Source organism: Nipponia nippon, unplaced genomic scaffold, assembly GCF_047370975.1.
Source record: "Nipponia nippon isolate SJK-2023a ecotype South Korea unplaced genomic scaffold, ASM4737097v1 scaffold_18, whole genome shotgun sequence".
NCBI lineage: Eukaryota > Metazoa > Chordata > Aves > Pelecaniformes > Threskiornithidae > Nipponia > Nipponia nippon.
In genome coordinates this window covers 3,363,700-3,385,443 of record NW_028262334.1, presented here as the reverse complement: position 1 = coordinate 3,385,443, position 21,744 = coordinate 3,363,700, and the positions used below count along the sequence as shown (strand labels likewise).

Here is a 21,744-nt window from a genome sequence, read left to right as displayed (position 1 = left end):
ATGTATTCCGTTACTCATTTCAGTCATAATACGAAGATAAGATTTCCTGTTCACGCAGGCTACGTGAAGGCTATGCTTAAAGATAATGTAGTTGACATGCTTTTCCTCCTGTCAGCACTGCTTAAATCTTGGGACTGAGCATGTTGTATTGCTGTTATTCTCTCTGAGTGCTTAAATAGAAAAGTAGGTTATCCTTCAGCCTAAAAAACAGGAAGAGTCGAGGGAGGAAGCACGGTATTAATGGGGTGAACTGATGACCCACTCTCCCACAGTTTGCTTTTCACCAACCAGCTGCAGTGCTGCCTTCCTTCGGTCTTGTGGGTGACGCTCAGCAGCGCCTCGCGGATCAGAAGCACCGCAGCTTTGCGTTGCTGCTGTGTGGTCCTTGCATCGGGTGGAGACACAGCAGCCGGTGCAGTGCCGTTGAGTGCCAGCGGTCCGGCGTGTGCGCTGGCCACGGAGCAGAGCTGGGGTGAGATCTGGTGCTCTGCATTTCCGGGGGTGAGGGAGCAGAACCAGCGTCACGTTACGGAACATGCAGAGAGAGAGCAAGTAGAGTTGCATTAATAAAAACGTTAATTGAAACATGATCTGTTGTAACTTCAAAAGCCATCTTGGGTCACAGGTATGGATTGGGCTAAGTTTGGGGGGAGTGGGAGGGGACAATGATTTGACTGTACTTTTCTAGGGCTTTGCTTTTATAGCATATAATGGTAAACCTGCTGCTTCTCTAAGGCAATGTGAAAGACCTTGAAACCAACAGGAGTGCTATTTCTCTACAGGAGGAATAAGTCAGAGGAGCTGGGCAAAGAGTCAGTCTGCCTCTCTTCCCGCGTTTTGCTGCTTGTGGTTCTTTTTTTCTTCTTCTTCTTCTTCTTCTTCTTCTTCTTCTTCTTCTTCTTCTTCTTCTTCTTCTTCTTCTTCTTCTTCTTCTTCTTCTTCTTCTTTTCCTTTCTTTTCCAAAAGAACAGGGGGTGGGAGGAGGCTTCTGAGCAAAGCCACCTGCACAGCGAAGCAGCCTTGGGGGAAAAGCGAGGCAGACCATGACACGATACACCAGTGTGGATTTGAGACTCAAATGAATAAGTAACCCAGGATCGTGTTCTTATCTTGCATCTTTTTTTTTTTTTTTTTTTTTTTTCTTCAGCATCCGGTTATTAATTTTGGCTGTCATCAAACATCGCCTGGGCCTCTGCTAAAACACCATCTGGATCAGCTAGTTCAATCTAAATAAAAAAGAATACAAATCAGTTACGCAGTGTAATTGAAGAAGCTTAAGGTTTTCTAGATCTTGATTACTTGAGCATTAACGGAGAATCTCCCACGTCTCAGGACTTTAGCTTATATTGCAGCCTCTCAATTACTGTGTCAGAAGTACTGCTACACTTCCCTAATTTTATCAGCATGTTGAACATCGCTTCACGTCCTTCACTGTGCGTGGAGTGGGCTGATTCTCCTTTAACAAAACACAGTCTTAGACAACACTGGCTTTGGTGTGTAGCCTGTTGGGTCTCACCTATAGTTTTAAAAGGTGAGTAATTGCAGAGTCACCCAAGCGAGCATCAAAGGTCACACGAAAGCAGGAGTCTGGAGTCACGTAACCTGCGTGCCACTGGATGCAGATTCTTGAGAGGGAAGCGCCTGAGCCCTGCCAGGAATTTGTCGTCTCACTCTGACCTGCTTTATGTCCCGATGCTTTCTGGGGCGTTCATGTGTTTGGTGTTCTTCCAGGCAGAAGATGTCCAGTCTTTTTCTCATTTATTTTGTTACGCTTTCTGAAGCCTTGGCTTCAGTGATTATAACAGCAAATACCCCAAGTCCACCATGTTGTGTCTTTCCCCGTCTCTGCAGTTATGTTCAAATTCTGCCTTGATGCAACCCCATCATCTACATACTGGATTCCTTCAAAGCGTGTAACAATCGCTCACTAGTTTTCAGCCGTTTTCTGTCCTGTGCATCCCCACCGCTTATTCCTTTTGCCTGCTAATGAAGACACACAGGGATGCTTCTCCCGTGCAGAAGCTCAGATCCTCACTGTCAGCCTCTTGCCAAGCAAAAGCTGACTATTTAGTCCATCTCTGGTTTTGGCAGTTTCTAACACTCACCCGTCATCTACTTTTCTCTAACAGCTGCTTGCGACAGTGCTTTGACAAATGGTTTATGAAAATCTGAAGTCAATTTTTCTCCCTTTATCTGTTCCTTCCTTCATATTCTGAGATCAATAAATCTCTTCCAATGGAAACCACAATAACGGCAGTGAAAGTTGATGCTTTTTGCTCATAGAGCAGAATAAAATTGGGTCATAACTCGGTCTTCAGGGAGTTAAATAAACAGCCAGGCTTAAACATCCTGCCTTACCGAAATGGCAGTTCATCCCAGGCTGCTGGGCTGGGTGGTTGAGGAGGCTGTTCTCAGGTGACCTTTGACAAACCTTGTGAGGTAAATATTTTTGGCTACAGAAGTACTGCTCCTTTCACTCTTTTTGCGAAATCGAGATTGTTTTTCCCTGGTGAGTATTTGGTGTTTGTTATTTTGCACTGCCGTGGGTGTGCCTAGTACTTACAGGATTAACTGACTTGTCAAAAACGCTTGTGCTCAAAGGGCCCTTGCTATAGAAACCAGATTTGAAAAAACAAGGGAAGCAAAGATGTAACAGCTGTGAGCTTTGGTAGCTCCATGTGCCCAATATCGTTTGCAACAACCTTGTCCCTGGAGCAGAGGAGCAAGGCAGGTAGATTTACCTGCCAGGGGGCCGTGCTATTCCCTGCATTACTGGAATAAAGTTGTGTGCTCTGGTTACCCAGTGCAGTTCTGCTTGGCTTTAAGCAAAGGGGAGCTTCCCCGCCCATATCAGGCAGTAACCCTCCCTTAGAAATGCGATGCCTTTGTATTTCATGTGTGGCATGCCGATCACGGGAATTCAAGCTGAGGCTCTTTTGGCCGGCTGTGTCACTTGGAGCCACGTTTGTTCCCCACTGCTCCCTGTGCCCTGTCCTTCTCCGAGGGCGCGGAGCGGGGGACAAGCTCTCCCGTCCTCCAGCTCCCCCACCAAAGTGACATGCAAGGACCCGGCAGCTGCCAGGCTGATGGCCTGGGGTGTCCACATGCCCCATCGTGCATCTCGCTGAGTCTTGGTGATGGGGACAGGGACAGGGACAAGGACAGGGACTGGCTCTTCCTCCGCAGCCTGTGTCAGTCAAGGGAAAAGGGAAGCAGAGCACGTCAGCTCTCAGACACCCATCTGCCCGCCTCGGGGAAGCTACGCGCACCCCTCTGCCTGCAGGGCTGCTGGACACGGACGAGGCCCTGACTCGGGGTGCCCAGGTAGAGGAAATAGCTGATATCAGTGCTGCAGCTGCTCAGGTTTCGGTAAGGCCTAGTCAGCTTTAGCAGCTTGGCTTGGTGAAATCATGTGGTTTTGACGCAAATCCCACTATTGTCTCTGCCTCTATTGTCCCCGTTTCCTTTGTGCTGCTTCAGGTCTCTAAGCAGTTTTGGTGCACGATAACTGCATTTTTTCAGATGTAGGTGATTAGGAGGCTCCAGTGGTGGCTGGATGGGCCGTTTGTCCCTGTGGGGCCGTTTAGGACACTGCTGGCCAAAAGACTCTGAGCATACGCCCCGTGAGCTTGGAAGCTCCATGGGGGGAATCACTTGAGGAGTGAAATGCTACCTGGAGAGCTGCCCCGAGCGCCGATGAATGCAAGCATCACTAGCAAAAATGAAATTTCCAAGCAATTACCTTTGGGATTGGATACTGGGTAGGGGCAGGAGCTTCGTCTCTGCCAAAGTCAATCAGAGTTCCGCATTTTGGTATATCTGCTGCCCAGATACCTTCAAACAACTGTCCCTTATCCAAGTAGAAAAACTTCCCTGGGCCATGCTTCCTTCCATCTTTCCAACCTCCTTCGTACCGATTTTCATTAGCTGCAATTAAATACATGAACAGACCATTAAATTTGCACCATTTCATTAAGGGGCTACAAACGAAACCAATCAACGCAGCAAAACGACAGAAGAGGAAATCATCTGGATCCTCTTAGTAATTTCAAGGGGGCTGAGGCATGGTGTGTCGTTCTGCTTTCGTGGTGCTCTGTTTGCTGTGCCGCAGAGGGAGAAAAGGCTGCGGAAGAAGCCCATGTTTGCCTGCTTGGAACAAGAATTGCATTCACCTGCTTTGTTCTTCTCCCAGTGATATTCATTTTTTGCTGATATGTGGAGCGAGTGAGTTCAGGCTAGTCGCTGAGTCACTCTTCACAACATGTAAAGTTATAGGACAGAAGTTTTGGATTTGTCACTGCAACGAATCATGCAGGATCTCTGGCTTGAAGAAGTTTGCTTGTCTGGGCAAGGAACAGCAGCACTGTCTGATTGTTGTCCAGTCAAAATAATCTTGATTTCAAATAATACTTGTACTGATGTTTTTCCTCAATGAATTACAGAGCAAGAATTGCTGTGAGTGTCTGAACAGTTCAGGCAATCGGTTACAGACTGTTTTTCCAGCTGTACTGCATCTCTTGGCATTTTCTCAACTCTCTGCAAGTTGAGAGAGGTTTTTTTGTCTCTGTGCTGCTCTCCAGGAATCCATCCATCCATCCATCACCACCAGGGAAAGCAGAGCTGCCACGGGAAGAGAGCAGCCTTGTCCAGGGACGCTGGTTGAGAAGGGGCATCATATCCACGGTGATGCTGGGGCTGGTATACATCCTGGCCACCCTGCTCTCGCTAGGGGAGTCCTCTGCTGTCCCCTTTTCCCAGATACAGTGTTTCTAAGCCAAAAACCACAGGGATTTCTGACCAAGTTACTTAGCAGGAATATCTTTGGGTCTCAGCTGAACTCTGCCATTCTTCGTGGCAAGAGGTGGCTGAAATACCAGGGCACCCAGCACAGTGCCGCAGAGGTAGCTGGTGATTGCCGGAACATTGTAAGGCAAGAGGGAAAAACCAAAAATGCTTCTGGAGAGCGTTGCTGCTGGGCTATTCAAGCACGGTCTGGTTTACAGGTTGGAGCTGTGGTGGTGGTTATCTTCAGCTTGCATCTGGTGGTGTGCTTATCTGCAGCACCGACCTGCCCTGCCCACTGGTGGGTGCAGCTCGGCTTCTGTTCTCCAGCCACCGACAACTCAGAAATCACTGAAATCACAGACCCAGCTGTGATGGAGGGGCCATTGAATGCCCTGGCTGCACCGCAGCACCCAGCTGCTCCCATCCGCTATCCTCCCAGAGCATCTCGGAGGCTGCGTTGCTCACAGCCGAGATCTCCTCTGCAGACGTGCAATGCTCTGGTTTAAAAGCCATTCGGCAACGGGCTGTAGCAGAGGCGGCAAATGATCGCGGTGCTCCCAGCCAAGCTCGCCCTCGCTGGGCGCACTGCCACTACAAGCAATTTAATCTTGAGCTGCAGCTCATCGTGACCTCCACTGAAGAACTCCTTTTCTTTCACCCTCGCAAAGCTGCCGGCACATGGGCACGCTTCCAGCGGCTGAGCTGAATACATTAAGCTTGTGGGTATGAAATAATTGCTCTGGCTAATTTTAACCAAAAGGAATCCAGCTCACAATCGGTTGCAGGCTACACTGGAGGCAACCAGGCTCTGAAATGGTGCATCAGCCACAGCTCAGCCCCGAGGGGCCGTCAGTTTATAATGCTGAGGGTGACTTTGACGGGAGCGAAGCAGATCAGTGGAAGGAGTTACCCCTGGAAGCGGGTGCTGATTTCATCCGGATGAGCCACCAGTCCAAAGTGACTTTACAGTCAGCAGAGAGAGCGCAGTTGTGCACGTGATGTGCAGCGAAGGTCATGCTCGTTCCTCCTAGCTGCTTTGCTTAGCTAATTACTAGCCTTCAGATCACTTTCAAGCAAAAAAAATAGAATAGATGAATAATAATATGGAGATAATATTTCTTCAAATGTTCCTGGAACACAGTGCCTTGTATTGCAAAGGATTGGGATTCTTGACTTCAGGGAAAAATGTGTTAAACTCCAAGCAAAATAAGGGGAAAAAATTTTCCAAATTTCTATTTTTATGCTAAGATTGCCCCCAACATTCCCAATCTGTGATGTGCTTGGTGTTATTTCTGGGAAGGGATTGTGTACTAATGAAACCCCTGTGTTCACTCAATGTGAGCCAGTGTCGGAAGAGAGGGGATGGAGTGAACTCAAAAAGAAAACTTCTCTCTTTTTCTTTTTTCTGTGCTGGAAACTGGACTCCTCTTTGGTATGCAGCAGTTAGAAAGTATGTTTGGCAAAGTGCCTGGCTTGAAAAGAGAGATTTGCTCTTCTCTGACCCAACAGTATATTATCTCTAACCCTAACCATCCCAGTCATTTAAATGTAAATCACAGCAAAAATAAGCTTTCATGCGTGTGGGCTTGAGCAGCGCAACGCCGGCCCTTGCTCAGCCTGTGCTGCCTCCAGCCCCAAACCAGGATGGGAGGGACGACACAGGGGAGCAGCCGCAACCCTGACGCAAGGCTGCAGCAGGAGATGCGATGTAGCATCCAGAAATCTGGATGGCAGAGGCACCTGGAGAGCAGCACGACACCAAATCTCTTGAAGGGGGCAGGTGGCCGGTACTTACGCAGCCGCAGCATCCCCTGCCCGCTGGGCCGATCCACCAGCCACTGCCCCTCGTAGATGGATCCATCCCGGTAGTACATCCGTCCCCAGCCACTCCGCAGCCCACCGCTCCACTCGCCCTCGTAGCACTCGTCGCTGGGGTAAAACGTCACCCCGTAGCCCTGGAAGGCAGCACAGAGATGGCCGTTAGGAGCCTCTGTATCAAAAGGCGTCAGTGTTCAATTTTGGGATATTACTTTCTTGGTACACCACTCCTTTGCTTAGTACTCTTAGACATGGCTGCTGGCAGCCCAGCTCAGCGGCCATTCTTGTGTTGAAGGAAACGAGAGGTGATGGTATGGGATATTTTTTTCTGGCAAATGATTTTATTCCCACAACAAAATCTCAGGTTTGTATCTCAGTGTGTTATCATTGGCAGGATCACTGCTAATATTTAGCTAAAAGCGGGTTTTACTAGTATATAAACCTGCCTGTGGATATGCAGCATAAAAAAGACCTGTCTCTCAATGTGGGGATTTTATGCCTTTCAATCCTGAAGAGGCTTCCTACAGCCCAGCGTGTCCCAGGCTGGGCAACTCCTTCCCTTGCCCCTGGGCAGACCAAAGGTCTCTAAGTGATGCTAACCATGGCAATGGTTTTGCTTTCTCCTCCATCCATACCCCCAAAGAGGTAATGTCTTAAACAGACCCTTGCCTTGCTTCCTTCCTCCTTCACAAGAAACTAAAGGCAGCCCTGAAGGCTACCTGCGGTGAGACGGGCAGGCACAGGCAGCGATGCCACACGTGCCTCCCCACAGCTGGGCGCCGGGCCAGGCTCCCAGGGCGGCAGGCGTCACCCTGGCGGGGCAGGCGAGCTCTGACGTTGAGCAGTCGCTGCTCTTTGCTTTCTCTCCTCAGGCTCGATGCTGCTGGCAGGTTTGGTTGGTGAAGCTCTGAATTAAGACCACTGGGTGTGTGCAAGCTGGGGACCCCAGGAGGTGTTTGTCTTACATGTTTGTTTGCCATGAAGAGAAATCCAGAGGTGCTCCCTATACCAGGGAGTGATACCAGTAAGAAATATTTACATACTACCAATGAGTTTTCCCATAGGAATAAAGCGTTAATTTATCTCTGAACAAAAAATAAAATCGGTTCTGGAAATAACTGATTTTTCTGAGCATTAATTTTATCAAACTGCATGGATGTAAAGGGGAGGTTTTTGTAGAAGAAAAAAACAACCCTAGTGATATTTGGATGCCATTATAAATCTTTCACCAAAGCTCAATCATGCAAAATATATCCTCAAAGAACAGGAGGGGAAGCTCCCTCCAAGCGACTGGAGCCATAGAGCTGCACACCAATTAGAAGCATAAGAGGCTATTAATTTAATTTAAGAGCAGACACAAAGGCGAACACAAGGCTTCCATTGGCAGATCAGAAAATGTTCCTACAAGGATTTTGCACATGAGATTGCAGTCATTTTTACCAGATGACTTCCTCATTATGTTCCCTTTAGAAAAACCAGTGATTTATGTGACAGGCTTAATTTCCAAAAGAACTCATGTTATTTGTCTAATATGCTGTAAAACTCCCAGAAGAAGGTACATTTTCCTGCAATGCTTATAATACAGGTTCCTCTGACTGCTTCAAGGACAAGAGGAATGAAAGGGATGAGCGGGGAGGATTAAGACATGAGATACAAAACCTCTCATCCCGCTTGGCCGAGCTGCAGGTGAGTCCAAGCAGCGATCGCTGCTCTGTGGCAGCTGGTGGGAGGTCAGGGCTGTAGCCCGGTGACCAGTGGATGGGTGGGATGGGTGGGATGGGTCTGTCTCCAGAGGGGAGACGGCGGGCGACAGGGCATTCTTGGCCACGCTTGGCTTTTTATGAATGATGGATTTTACTCTTGAAGCTTCCTGGGCTTTCTGCAGGTTCAGACTAATATTTAAAGAGAGCCCAAGCCTGCAGGAAGGTTTGTTCCTGTAGCTTCTGCCCAGAGTCATGCTGCTGCTTCCCTGTTGCTGGCTGTGGAAACACAGTGCAGCTCCTGATGTGGATGTGATGTGGAGAAGCGAGTAACGCCAGGAGCAGTGAGGCTGGGGAGGGCAGGGAGAGAGGGCTTAAATACCAGAGCTTTTGCTCCTGCTTTCATTTTCTTGTTCCACATATTCATTTCCCCAAAACCCTTCAATGCAGCTCAGTATTTGAAAAATCAGTATTTTAAGTGATCTTTTTGCATGTGTGCACCCAACTCTTCCCCATGTTTTGGTGAACACTGTCTCGTTAATGGCAGGCGCAGGAAATCTCACTTACGCATTTTCGGTCGTTTTTCCACCAGCCTGTATACACCTTCTTGTATTCCTTGGTTACGGGGTCAGGAATGCTGTATGAGCCATAACCATCCCGCTTCCCAAACTTCCAGTCACCGCTATAAATAGCTCCGGTGCGTTTCCATACCTGGATGCCTTTACCTGTTTAACAAACAAGAGGAATGACAGGGAGACCATCACGGTTGTTAGGAGAAGGGATTACAGGGCTGTCTTCCTACAGCTCCATCCCAGGCAAGGCGGCGCTGCCTGCACTGAGTCAGGTTTATGTCTGGGATTCAGTTTAGCTTCCCGAGTCGGATGCATCGTTAATCTTGATCAGGAGCTTCCTGTGTGGCCTTTGCTGAATGCACTTAAATCTTTCCAAACCTCAGTTTACTGCTTGTAAACAAGCCTGTCCTGCTCTGGCTGCTCAGGGCTCAGTCAGGGTCTCCTTCCCCTGCTCTATCTCCTGCAGCACCTGCCACGACTCGACGATAAATTAATATTCCTGAAGCCAAGTCAGGAGCCGAGAGAGCTCCAGAGACTGTGCAGCCAGGGCACATTCTGGCGTGTGGAGCTGACTGCAGTTTGCTCTGTTTGCAGAGGATTTTTAAACATCTATTATCTAGATATTTCGGGTAATTGCCCCTGAGTGCATGCAAAAGCTCTTCAAGTTACCTATTAGAAATATTTCTGAGTACATTTTTGCATGTCATATATCAAAGATATATATATAGAGAGAGTCATATATGAATGAATGGTCTTCCAGGAGCATATACAACCGCAGACGGCTCACTTCCCCTAGGAACTTTTGTAAAGACATCTAATTGGTACTTTTTCTCAAAATGATCTGTCTTACCATGTTTCAAGTTGTCCAGCCATTCTCCGGTGTACTGATCCCCATTTACAGCATAGACTGTGTGTCTTAATCCACATTTCTGTGCTTTCCCGTCCCATTCACGCCAGAGAGGCTCTGTAGCCCTCGGGTATTTTACAATAGGCATATTGTTCGTGGCTGGAGAGGAAAACAAATGATTGTCGGCAATAAATTAGAGAGAAATTACTAAGGCAGGTACAGGCAGAACAGTCTATTTGTGAGCTATGTCTTAATATGCACCCGAGTCAGTAATTGATGTCTGGCTTTGGAGGGGTAAAATAGAGCTATAACAAACAGAAGGTATGTAAAAATACTGAAGTACAAACCAGCACTATCTGAAAACAGGCTCACAGCATAGCCTGACCTGTAAATAAGTCTCAGCAGGTTGGGTCTGTGGTGGGCATCGGTCTCTGCGCCTGCCAGAGGTCTTGGGAAGCACAGGGAAAGGCAGCCCCTTCTCCATACAGCCGAAACCCTGCCGGGCTCCTTCCCACAGCCGCTCGGCTGCCAGCTCTGTGTGAGGCAGGAGCAGTCGTTTAAGCAAATTAGAAAAGTATTTGTTTGCTAGGAAATATCTCAGGACATTGGAAAACATTCACAAGATGGAGCGGGTCAGAGAGTTGGCCAGTGTCCCTGGGGCCCACCAGGAGCTGGGACACTTCATACACCCAGCAGTAAGGTAGCTCAGGCTCCTTTACTGCTAAAAATATCAGTCCTGCAGGTGTCTGGTTAAAAAGGGTCGAAACCACAATATTTCTGTCTACCAGGAGGCTGTGGACTTGCCCCGGGCAGGACAAGCGCTCGTCAGTCAAGCAAGCTGCCAAAGAGGTGGCTTCTGAAGTGACATGGGTTTTAAAGCATGAACAGCAGGCAGGGGATGACGGGCACGGCAGGGGGGGTGATTCGGGTCTCAGAGGTCTGGAGGGAAAGGATCAGCGTGGGGGAGGAGATGGGAGAAGAGGCTGTTTTGGCCCCTCAATACAGAGAGGACAACAGCAGAGCATGGTGCGGTGGTGATTTCTGGACATTGCCAGTGGAACAGCTTGCAGTTCAGTGCAGTGGGAATGCTGGCACGGACTCAGAGGTGAGAGTGATCTCCTATAAACCGTAAATAAACACCAAGAGGTGGCTGTAGAAACAAAAACAAGTTTCTCTGAATGCCATCAACATCCAGAGCTTGGCTGGAGCCCAGCAGCGTGGGATGCTCTCCGATTTTGTCTCCTGGGCTCCCCCTTCTGTCCTGATTCGCTGGACTGAGCCATATCTAGTGATTTTTCTGCACCTCTCCCTTCTCGGGTGTGAGCAGAGCTTCCATTCCTGCTGCATCGCATGTGCTGGGGAGCCTGGCATGGGGGAAAGCTTGGAGGAGAGGGGAAAGGACAGTGCTTCAGGTCATTGCTAGGGAATAAAAGCTAGAAATTATATGTAAGAAAATATAGCTAGCATTCATCCTCAGTTCTCCATGTAGCTGTGGGAAATGGCCATTCAACAGCTACTTGGGGGATATCATTGCTAAAAAAAAGTATTTCTGAGTCCATGATGAGCCTTCCTCCCCCAAACACAGCTGTGTTGTGTAGTGCATGCCCCACGTGGCTCCTTACCGTGGGGCTGGGGGGACACGGGCAGGGCTGGGGGAGTGCAGGCAGGGCCAGGGCAGCACAGGCAGGGCTGGGGGACCCGCCCAGGCACTGCATTGTGAGCTCGCACCCGGGGAGGCGTACGGGTTCCTGCCAGGCTGTGGCAATAGGAGAGGGGCCAGAGTATGGGTTCCTGGCTGGTCACTCCTCCTTCAGCTGTTGAACGCAGGTACCTCCTCCACCAACCTCAAGGAGAGGGGGGAAGGCGAAGACCACTATGTTGCAAAGCAGATATTTTGGGGTCAGGGTTGCCTGTGATGGCAGAGGAGGATTTGGCCACCCCAGCTGGAGTCCCCTACCCATGCCACCCACCTGGGAGCACCTTGCTTTGAGGACATGGAGGGCAGGATCTGTCCCTTGGTATGATGGTGTCACAGCCCGCTGCAGACGATGTTTTTTCTGCAATGCAAATACAAGATACACAACAGCTGCTAAGTTCCTCCCTCACCTTTGGGTGCCACAGCCCCTGGAAGGGGGGCTCTTGCTAACATTTGCCAAGGGCTGGGGGTTTGTGGGACATAGAGCCACACATTGCTGGCTCACATCTGTCCTCCCCTTGCTGGGGGAGCAGAAGAGCCGAGCTACAGCTATGTGCACCCACCCCAACACTGGCCATGACCTCCGAGCAGCTCATGGCTGTGAAGGGAGGTCTCCTCACTGCCCCCGCCACATGGCAGCATCACCATCCCATTACCGCACCTGACCACTTCTTTAGCTCAAAACTTGGGATTTAAAAACCCCAGGGCCAATTCCCAGCTGTGGGGGCAGCCCCAGCACCCCACTGTTTTCTTGCCATGCCCTCCGAGGCACAGGCCATGCGGAGCAACCAGGGTAACGCAGGCTGCTGGGAGCCACCTTTGTTTCCTGAATTCCCTTCCAAATTTACGACAGTGGTGCCAGGTTTACGTAAGTGTTAATGTAGTTGGTATTCGCCATCTTTGATGTTTTTAGCCACCTACTACAAGGGTGTAGGGAGGCTGGCAGCAAGAGGCAGATAGTGCAGAGCCACTCTGGCTGCAGTCTCCCAACAGCGGCTGCAGCTCTTGGCGCTGACGGCTAGAGGCTGCTGCTCCCATGCGTCTCTGCTACTGTGCTTGGGGATGAGGATCTTACAGAGTCCCGCGTCCTCCTCCAGACGCTGCTCTGTGCTCTCACTTCGGAGCTTTGTCAGGTCTCTGGTAAAATGCAGCTTTAGTTTGCACAGCCCTACAGGAAGCCCAGTTTTTTCCCCTGGCCCTTCACTGGACTTCAGAGCAATGCAATTTAGCTACAACTACACTTTTTTTCAGTCTTACATCTTAATGAAGAGCACAGTGAAAAATACACCCAGCTGCAGAGAAGGGGCTGCTAGCTGTCCCTGGCAGCACCCTGCCTGCCACCGCACTGCATCCCGCTGTGTGACCTCTCTGCCTGTGCAGAAGCACCCTGCCTGACCGTCACCCAGCCCTGAGGATGCCCTGGGTGAGTTCACCCCTTGCATTGACCCCCGCCCCACGGTGCTGCCCTGTGCTGGGGTCCCTTTGCCAGCACCCTCTGGAGCAGCTGAGCCGCCCCCCCGTCCTTCCTTGCCCCCATGGTGGTGTCTCTGAGCGGGAGGCTTGGAGCGCCTTTTGCTGCTCCTCCCCAGCGAGACCAGGGTGCCAGAGCAGCGATGGGAGCGGACGATGGGGAAAGCCCACGCGCTCGGTTTGCAAAGGACCCTCAAGTTTGGCCCACGCTCTCCTGCTGCCCCCCACCCCGAGAGCCACCCCACGGACACCAACCTGCGCTCGGTGCTGGCTGGGTGCCGCCGGCTGCATTGGCGGGGTCGTCATAGCAACTCTGCCAAACTCCTGCGCGAAGGGTCACGGGAGCGCGGCCGGGAGAACAGCGGGAGAGCCGGAGGACCGAGCAGCTGCGGGCAGAGAGAGATGCTGGTAGGACATGGGCTGACCCTGCATGCCCCACAGTGAGCACGAGGGATGGAGCCAGAGCCGCCGAGCACACACCACTTTGTGGAGCTACATGTCTTTGAGTTAAGGATTATCCAGCAGAATATAAAATGCTGATAAGCAATGAGTGTTTCACCTCTGGTTGGTTTTTTTATATGCACAGCAGCAGAAGGCTGGAAATGAAAGCACTGATTACAGTACCGATGGGTAACAAATAAATCAGCCTTGCAAATGTCAGAAGAAAAAGGAGAAACCCCCTGAAAATGCACATCAGAGGTCTTAAAAGAGAAATCTGAATAAACCTGACACTAATTCCCTCATCCATTACATTTATTCCACAGCCATGGCGAGCAGGGATTGCCATTATGGCCTTGTGGGCGTCTGTAATAATCTTCCCTAACGGGTACTTAACCATGCACATTTCAAGCATAAAAACAAAGTTCTCGTATCAATCCCATGAGCCAAACACATTTGTTTATTCTCATCCTTTTACCATGTTTTTTGTGCAGAACACTGCAGGCTGAATGATATAAATTTCAAGGTAGGTGGGGAACCTTGGGTTGAAACAAAGCGCCCACCTCTGCAGAGGTGAGATACAGCTCAGTCTTCCCTGTGTGTGTTCGTCTGCCATCTTCAATGTTGGCAGCATTGAAGGCAGCTTAAACGCTGTGTCCATGCTCGGGTAGGGCAGAGGGTGCGCGGGAGGGGATGGTGACTATCGGGGTAATGTGCAATTTTTGACTGTGGGGAAGGTTCTTTAAGGTTTGATGGTGAGTAACAGTGAGTAACAGGCAATATAGCGAATGGTGAAACCGTAAGGTTGTTTCACCCAGGACTGTCTCTGCTGCAGTCAGTATGGGCAGGGGAGGAAAAAACCCTCCACCTTACACTTATTCCAAGTGTGAGCACAACTGAAGGCCAATGCTTCATTTCCCATGACACGCGTGAGTGTCACTGAGCAGGAGAAGGCAACGCCGCTCCCTGGGAAATCAGATGGAGAAGGAAAATGAGCTGGAGGGAGGGAAATGGTGCTCCACATCCAACAGATGTGGAAACGATGGAGGGAGATCCATGCCGTGGGAAAATACAAACATGGAGTTTCTGGTGCTGGATTAGATGAATTGGGAGGATGGTGGCTGCCGGTGAGCAGGTGCCAGCTAAACTAATTATTAAACTAATTCTTAAATATTATTTTTAAATAGACTTAATTTATTTAATTATATTATTATAATAAATATAAATATATTTATATTTTAAGTTTATTATTGTTTTTTATTATTAGTATTATTAGTATTATTAGTATTATTAGTATTATTAGCATTATTAGTATTATTATTAAAAAAACCTCCCTGGCTGCAGGGGATGTGCCAACGCAGCTGGGTGGCTCTGCATCTCCCTAAATCCAGGGAGCCAGGAGAGGTGGATCTTACAGACTCTTCTTTAAGCAGGAAAACAAGACAGAAAACTATGGAAGTTCACCAGGTTAGGAAATACTTATGGAAGAGAAAATATTTCCTGTTATTAAAAATGAGATTAAGATGTTCAGGAAGGATTTATTCACACTCGTTCATGTAAACGCGTTCTGATTCTGGGCAGAGCCTAAGAATTGCGAAGACAATTGTTCCTGTGTTTTACTGTGGCCAGTTGTACAGGGCTGGAGTGGGGGACAGGGGTTTGCGGAGGGAATGAGAGAAACCCCTGAGGGAGAAGAAAAAATGCTTACTGCAGCCCAAAAAATAAAGCCTTAAATTAAAACCAGAAATAGCCCCTTCTGGAAAAGTATTCATTATTTTGAATATTTCAGCCCCTATATTGCACTGCACTTAACTGAGAATTTGTCAATTAAAATAATTAGCTAATCCAGACAATTTAACTTGTTTTTAAACAGCACAGGCTGTCCAAGGTTTTTGAATTGCAAATCCAAACTAGCTATCACCTAACCACAGCTTTTGCTAACCAGAAGTTATATACATATTTGAAACTCAATATATATTTGGAACCATTTTAGATGCAATAAAGACCTTAAAAGGGTTAAAATAATTAAGCAATAAATTAAAATTCACAAATTGGGACCGAAAACTGCCTCTGTGAAAACCTCTATATCTAGATGCGATGGAGGGAAAGACTTGGTGATGCCTCCGTTTCTGGGTCGCTTATCTTAAATCCTTCTGCTCCCGGTCTCTGTGCATTTGTTATTTTACCTCCGTGGTCCCAGAGAGGGTTATCAGCACCGGCTGCCCACGCAGACCCTCCTGGCCCCACCATGGCCTCTTCCCAAATACATGCAGAGCCATTTATTTGGGAAGAGGCCGTGCGTGATTCCCATCTACAGTTTTCTTAGTCCAGGTACAAACATCTGAATTATACTAAATTATTTTGTCACTTGTTATTATCATTCTGTACCTTTTGGTACTCCAAGGGTACAGAGCAGATAAATGTAAGTGTACTCTTCTCACAAAAAAAAGGTGAAATTAGACCATCTTGAAAAGAAGCTGGCAATATTTGCAGCTTTATCAGAAAGTTTTTTTGACTTACTGAACTGAAATGTGACTTAAAAAATGTCATTCCATTATGAGAGAAGGAACCCCGTTAATAAGGAAGAAGTGTGGAGAATTTTTGTAAAGGTTGTCAGATATGTAGAATATATAATTCAGCCAAAGTGTGAGATATAAACCCAAACTGACCCAGAAATGCCCTAACCAAATCCTCTTTCTCTCCCAAGAGCAGTCGTTTCAAGGCACAACACTGAGGCCACTATGAAAAGTCGGGTGAAAAGCCAGGTTACCATGGGCTAGGAGGAAAACTTGGTTTTCCCTTGATGCAATTCCCCTTGTTCTGGCCTTTCCAGCCAAAATTTAGCCCCAAATCTCCTTCTTGGTTGTTTTATTTTTTTAAATTGGTTTCTTGTTTTACTTTCACAGACATTGGTCACTGCCGTCGAGGAGCACCAGCAAAGCCTCCTCCACCGGGGAGTGATGGGGCTTCACTTGTGTTGCTGTTCGTACCATTGTTGCTTCAGTTGTCTGGCATTTGATTAAACCTTACATTTATTAAGACTAAAAGGAAGCTGTTAAATCAGTCAGTTTAAATTATCCTTTAATTCAGCCCATTATACTGCCAATACAATTCGTTGCAATGGACCTTTAGCTCTCCACTTTCTTCCAGTTTGGACACACCGAAGAGCAAACCAAGCAAGGGGAGGATGCGTGGGGAAAATGCCCAGAAACACGCCATTTGTGGAGCAAGGTCCCATGGCATATGATATGCCTTAATTTTTTTCAGTTTAAAGAGTAAGATTTTCTTTTTTTTTATTAAATAAACCCAAAGGACCTCGGTATTCTTCATCTGAAACCGATCATTTTCGCAATGAAAGGAGACAGCTGCTCCGAGCTGAGTTTGCTCTCACAAAGCTTGGGGAATCACCCAAGTGAAATGCCCAAACCAACTGAAAACTGTCAGAATCAATAATTTAAGTCTATTCTGGGAACTTTGTAGAATAAATAGAGAAAAAAATATTTAGAGAAGCATATGTTGGAATTCTTTAAAGGTGAAGAATGTGACAACAACATACTGTGGAAGTAGGATGCTCAGATGTGTGTTTTATTGCTGCTACATTCAAAAGAAAAGCCACAGGAAGCGGTGGGAGGGTCTTGGACTCCAACCAAGCCTGTGTCAGGTTTAGCCGGATGAGCACAGAGTGGGTGCAGCACTGGAGGAGCTTCTCCACCGCTCTGTTTTTAAGAATTATTATTAGCAGCATTTAGGAGGGAGTGAAGTGAAAGGTTTGAGATGTGAACTTCACTGGTTGACTTTTGCTTAAGAGGCGGCCTTGCAGGAAAGCATTTCTTTAAAACTCTTCCCTCCTTTTTGCTGGGAGCAGCTCTCTCAAGATAAAAACCATGTTGGTTTTACATCAAAACAACCTAAAGTAAGAACCAGGCGTTATCTGAAATGTTCAAGCACTTACATATTCACGCAAGTGAAACGTTGAAGTTGTTGAAGCTGATGCTTATGAGTTACCCTCTCCCCATGAGTATCTTTTGCCACAGATTTACAGCCAGTTCTCTACTTAACTACCTACAACAAGACTGCTCAAAGGTAGGGTTGTGTTAATTAGTGAAGTTACCCAAAGCTGAGAATCATTTTGCATAACTGTAGAGTGCTTTGCGGGACCCTCAATATTGTTTTAAAACAGGCAGATCACAGTAGGAAGATGGAGGCAGATAAATTTGGCCATACTTGAGCTAATGCCTCACTTCAAGTCCTTAACTGAGGAATTAATCCAGATTACAAGATGAATCTGCAGTACCAATTTCCAGTTGAACCATGTACCAAGTGTTTTATTTATCATGGCTTATTGTCTCCTGATGTTAGAATAGGGACGTACCCACATTTATATTTTGTTCTTTCCAGTTTGCACTGTGTTGGAAAGAATTGGTATTTCTAGGACAGAGGAAAAGCATCTAAGGAAACAGCCTCAATTATCATAAGAGAAAAGAATGAATGGAATCTGTGTTCAGCAATAGTCTGGAGGGCGAAGGAAAGGTGCTCACGTGTGACTGTATATATATAACTACATGTACTTGAACAAAATTTAACACCAAAAGAACAAACAGTCACAATTTTGCTGTGATCCTTAACTTGATTTATTAACTCAATTTCTTTGATACGTTTTCTGGCAGTGAATGGTTGATGAATTGGGGATTAATTAAGGTAAAGGCAAAACAGAGATTTCGTATTTGTAGATTTGCTGTGCAAAGGCCTTAGATCATCTCTGGCAGCAAAAGCCAGCCATTCAAAAGCTGGAAGGTTAGATCTGCAAGATACCTAAAAAAATGTTCTTGAGATATTCAAATTCAAAAAAAAAGGCACCATTCATCATGTGTTGACACAAGTGGAAGATATTCTTTTATAGTCTTAAATCTAGAGCAGCTGTCTGCTCCAGAAATCCAGAGTGCTACAACGATGCTGGGAAACAGGGAAGGAGCCCTCCTCCAGGCCAGCCTTCTGCTCGGGCGCAGGATGGAGAAGACCAACTGACCGTCATGCTCAAAAGCAGATGAAGAAGGAAGAGCCCGTGCAACGCTCTTGGCCCAGGTAACACCGGTAAGACAGCGCGGTGCTGTTGCATGAAGGCACTGGTGTCTTTCTGTACATTTTAACTTTTTGGATAAGTTGCGTTTAAGGCACCTACTTCAAGGAAGCCACAAACCCTCTTTTAAGAAGCCTCTCATTACTCAAACCTGCACAGTAGCATTTCTTGCCTCTGTAAAATGATAAACTGAATCAAAATCTCATCTAAGCTGTGGGAGCAGAGGGAGGGATGGGGATGCAGCCAGACAGGGCAAGTGCCCAGGCTCTGTTTGCTACCGCAGGTAGGGAAGCATCCTGGACATTGAATATGAAAACTGTACATGACTGGGTTAATTAGCTGTTGACTGAAGAGCATATGTGGTTTGTTTAGCAGCTGCAAGGAAAGATATGCAGAAAGAACGGAGGCTCTCCTGAAATAAGCCAGGCTCCAGAAAATAACACAGGGCTGTGACAGCCCCATCCCAGGGTATGCGCTCGGAGGAATTTACCCCGCGCTCCAGCTGAGCTGCAGAACCTGCTCCTAGTGCAGGACAGGATAGGCGAGGTGCAGGAAGCCAGGAGCGCCAGCTGCACAGAGCCCCTCTCACCGCCCGGGGCCCAGGGGTGGGAAGCTGACAGGGCCCTTCTGGGCTCTTAAAATTCCCTCTCTAAATCCTTAATCCAGGATTAATCCTTCCCAGGGAGCGGGAAGATCTGACTTGGGTCTACAATTTTCCACAGGTATCGCTGGGGAGGCTTTCTGGATTAGTGTACACCCTCTTATTTTTTGCAGAATCCGTATTAAGGAGACCACCAATTTGAAAACTCAGTACAAAGTTAAATGGATGAACGTCTATAAAGATTTTTGAGTCTCTTCCTTCAAGAAATCTGGTTTTGGAGCATGTTTTAGCTGTAGAAATAAAAATTGCAAAAAGCCTGAAAAGAGAAGTTGATAGTCAAATAAAACCAATGTCGAGAATGTGGATATGGAAACTTCAGTCACTCAGGACAATAAGACTGTGATATGTATTATGTGATTTTTTAATTTTACAACTCCTAATTTAGAAATTTGAGTCCTTTTAAAATTGACAGATCTAATTAAAATCTGCAGTTTCTATTCTTAGCAAGTAAAATTATATACACTATAAAACCCAAATTCTCTAGTTAAAAAAAAATCACTGTTATCCTACCTTGCTTTGGTTTTATTCACAAAGATGTGATTGAAATAATGAGATTATACAAACGGGCATCGTCTCCCAGGAGGTGGAAAGAGATTACAGGCGATTCTGAAATCTTTTGTAATGGCACAACATTAAATACTGTTTGAACCAGTTGTACGGCCAGCTGTGCTACACTCACATTATTTGTGTTTAATGAAATTCTTTCGTGTTTTCTGTTTTAAAGAAAATACAGACCTCTTGAATGAATATTAATAATTAGCATGTCTTAGTCTTTTAGACCGTGAAAGAAATCTTTTGAGGTTAAAATTATACACAGCCTCAACATGCATAAGAATTGTTCCTTCTCAAGAGGTGTAGGGAAGAGGTAGAAAAGCTTTGAATAAAGGGCTGGTGATCCCTCCGTGCGAGGCTGTTCCAGGAGAGCTCCGGGGCCAGCATGGCTCCAACTGGGAAATGCACAACATTGCCTGCCTTTGAACGCACAATGCTCGCAGAAACACAGACCATAGCCCTAACGAACATGTCATCAGGCTGTAGAACTACAGCCCAGGGCAAATATCCATGAGTGATATTAAGAGCTTTCTTCTGTTGAGACTTATATCTCAGGAGTGAAATGAATAGTTTTCAGGGTTATTTACAATTTACGATGTATTCTATAAGTACCTCTTCTTGAATATTAGGATTGACACAAGCAGTCCTACAGATGTTGAAGTGTCTTTACTTAAATGTTTTTACTTAAAGGAAATAAGGGGACATCCACAGAACCACCTGCTCTTAAACTGACCATCTACAGTTACATCTTAGGAGTGGCTCTGTGATAAACTGAGCTGAGACGACAGAGTAACTGCAAAGGTGGAGGGCTTATTTTCATGTGAGAAGGGAAAATAATTTTGCTAGTAGGGAGTACTCCAACCTTGTGGTGAACTGGAAAGTTTCAGCACGTATCCAGCGCAGAATCAGAGCTGTGATCCAAGATGCGATTCTTTCTCTGTAATCCAAAATCCTGCAGGCTTCCTGTAACATAAGGTCCCGTTACACAGGATTGTGGACAAATGCTAGAATCTGGTGAAAATTTAATACAGACATAACAAATTCCTGTGACATTTATTAGTTCATTACTTCAAGATTATTGAGGCTTGCCACAACACATGTATCTGATCTCTGGACAATCATGGACCTCACTGGAGAAGCTGAAGGGACAATGCAGCGTCCCTGTGGTTGGTGGCTGTTCAATCAGCAGAAATCCCCAACCACCGCAAGTCCTGAGCAGGTTTCTTTGGAAACCAAGCAGAGAGGCACGCAGCAGGTCATTGACTGCACTTCAGGTGTCTACCCACACATGTATGACAGGAACATACAAAAAGGGAATAAAACAGGCAGACAGCACTAGTTATAAGCCTAGAAAAGGACCAGGGACAGCAAGCACACTGAGGAGGGTCTCTACACCAAATGTTTTCAGTTGTTTGTGCCGAATCTAAGGAAACGGGGTCCTACAGATACTCTGTGAAAAGACAGCACTGCACTAAAGTTTTTACTTTGGCTTCACACCCCGCCCCGTGCCTTTTTTTTTAATTGCTACCTTTCCCTTCCTTTTTCTTTCACTTTGCCTATTTCCACCCTTTTACAGCAACCCACCCTCCAAGAAGTGCGGTACCAACGTGGGGTTCACAGCCTTCGCACCTCCTGTGCATCACACCCTGCCCCTCGTGCTGTGCCACCGCCAGCTCCCTGGAGCAGGGCTGCGCGCTAGTGCGCTTGTACAGCCCAGAGGCCACCAGGCCCCGCTCCCAGTTTGCCTGTCCTGCCGCCAATGGGGTTATTGTAACAATAAAAAAGATCAGGAATCGTCTCGTCATTTTCTCTTCCTGATATTAACGACCCGCTGCGCCCTGGCCCCAGGCGGACGCTCGGCTGGGCCGCCTCAGCCCAGGTGTGCGCTCACCTCAGGGAGCACGTCCCTCTGAGGGGGCCGTCCCCGCGGCACGGCGGCTCCGCCAGCGCCATACGGGGGTTCTACTTCCCCCCGCGGCCCCACGGAGCGCCTCAGGCTCTGCCACAGCACGAAGGCACCCGGGAGAGGCGCAGGGAACCGGGGCCGGGAGGGCGGCGGCGGCCGCGGGGAGCCCTCGCCTCAGGCGGGCGGGGGACGGGGCGGGGCGGGGCCTGGCGCGCGCCGCTA

General features: G+C 47.6%; 1 protein-coding gene across 2 annotated transcripts; it reads right to left on the bottom strand.

The window, feature by feature from the left end:
• Positions 1–7: 7 nt before the first annotated feature.
• MORN3 (MORN repeat containing 3) lies at positions 8–21,695 on the bottom strand. 2 transcript variants are annotated; one of them, XM_087754849.1, is made up of 9 exons: positions 21,508–21,695; positions 20,479–20,579; positions 13,144–13,274; positions 11,693–11,779; positions 9,726–9,881; positions 8,871–9,028; positions 6,581–6,740; positions 3,743–3,927; positions 8–487 (listed from the first exon to the last, which is right to left on the bottom strand). In XM_087754849.1, the coding sequence occupies exons 5-9, from the start codon at positions 9,868–9,870 to the stop codon at positions 347–349; spliced, it is 789 nt and encodes a 262-aa protein (XP_087610975.1). In that variant the 5' UTR covers positions 9,871–9,881; positions 11,693–11,779; positions 13,144–13,274; positions 20,479–20,579; positions 21,508–21,695; the 3' UTR covers positions 8–346. The 2 variants fall into 2 exon arrangements, with proteins under 2 accessions (XP_087610975.1, XP_087610976.1); XM_087754850.1 differs by lacking the exon at positions 8–487 and adding an exon at positions 929–1,226.
• Between the last annotated feature and the right edge of the window lie 49 nt (positions 21,696–21,744).

Coding starts and splice junctions, on each gene's coding strand:
- MORN3 (XM_087754849.1), bottom strand. CDS start 9,870: ATGCCTATTGTAAAATACCCGAGGGCTACAGAGCCTCTCTGGCGTGAA. Junction 6,741..8,870: donor GGAAAAACGACCGAAAATGC/GTAAGTGAGATT, acceptor GCTGCCTTCCAG/GGCTACGGGGTGACGTTTTA. Junction 3,928..6,580: donor GCAGGGGATGCTGCGGCTGC/GTAAGTACCGGC, acceptor ATTTAATTGCAG/CTAATGAAAATCGGTACGAA.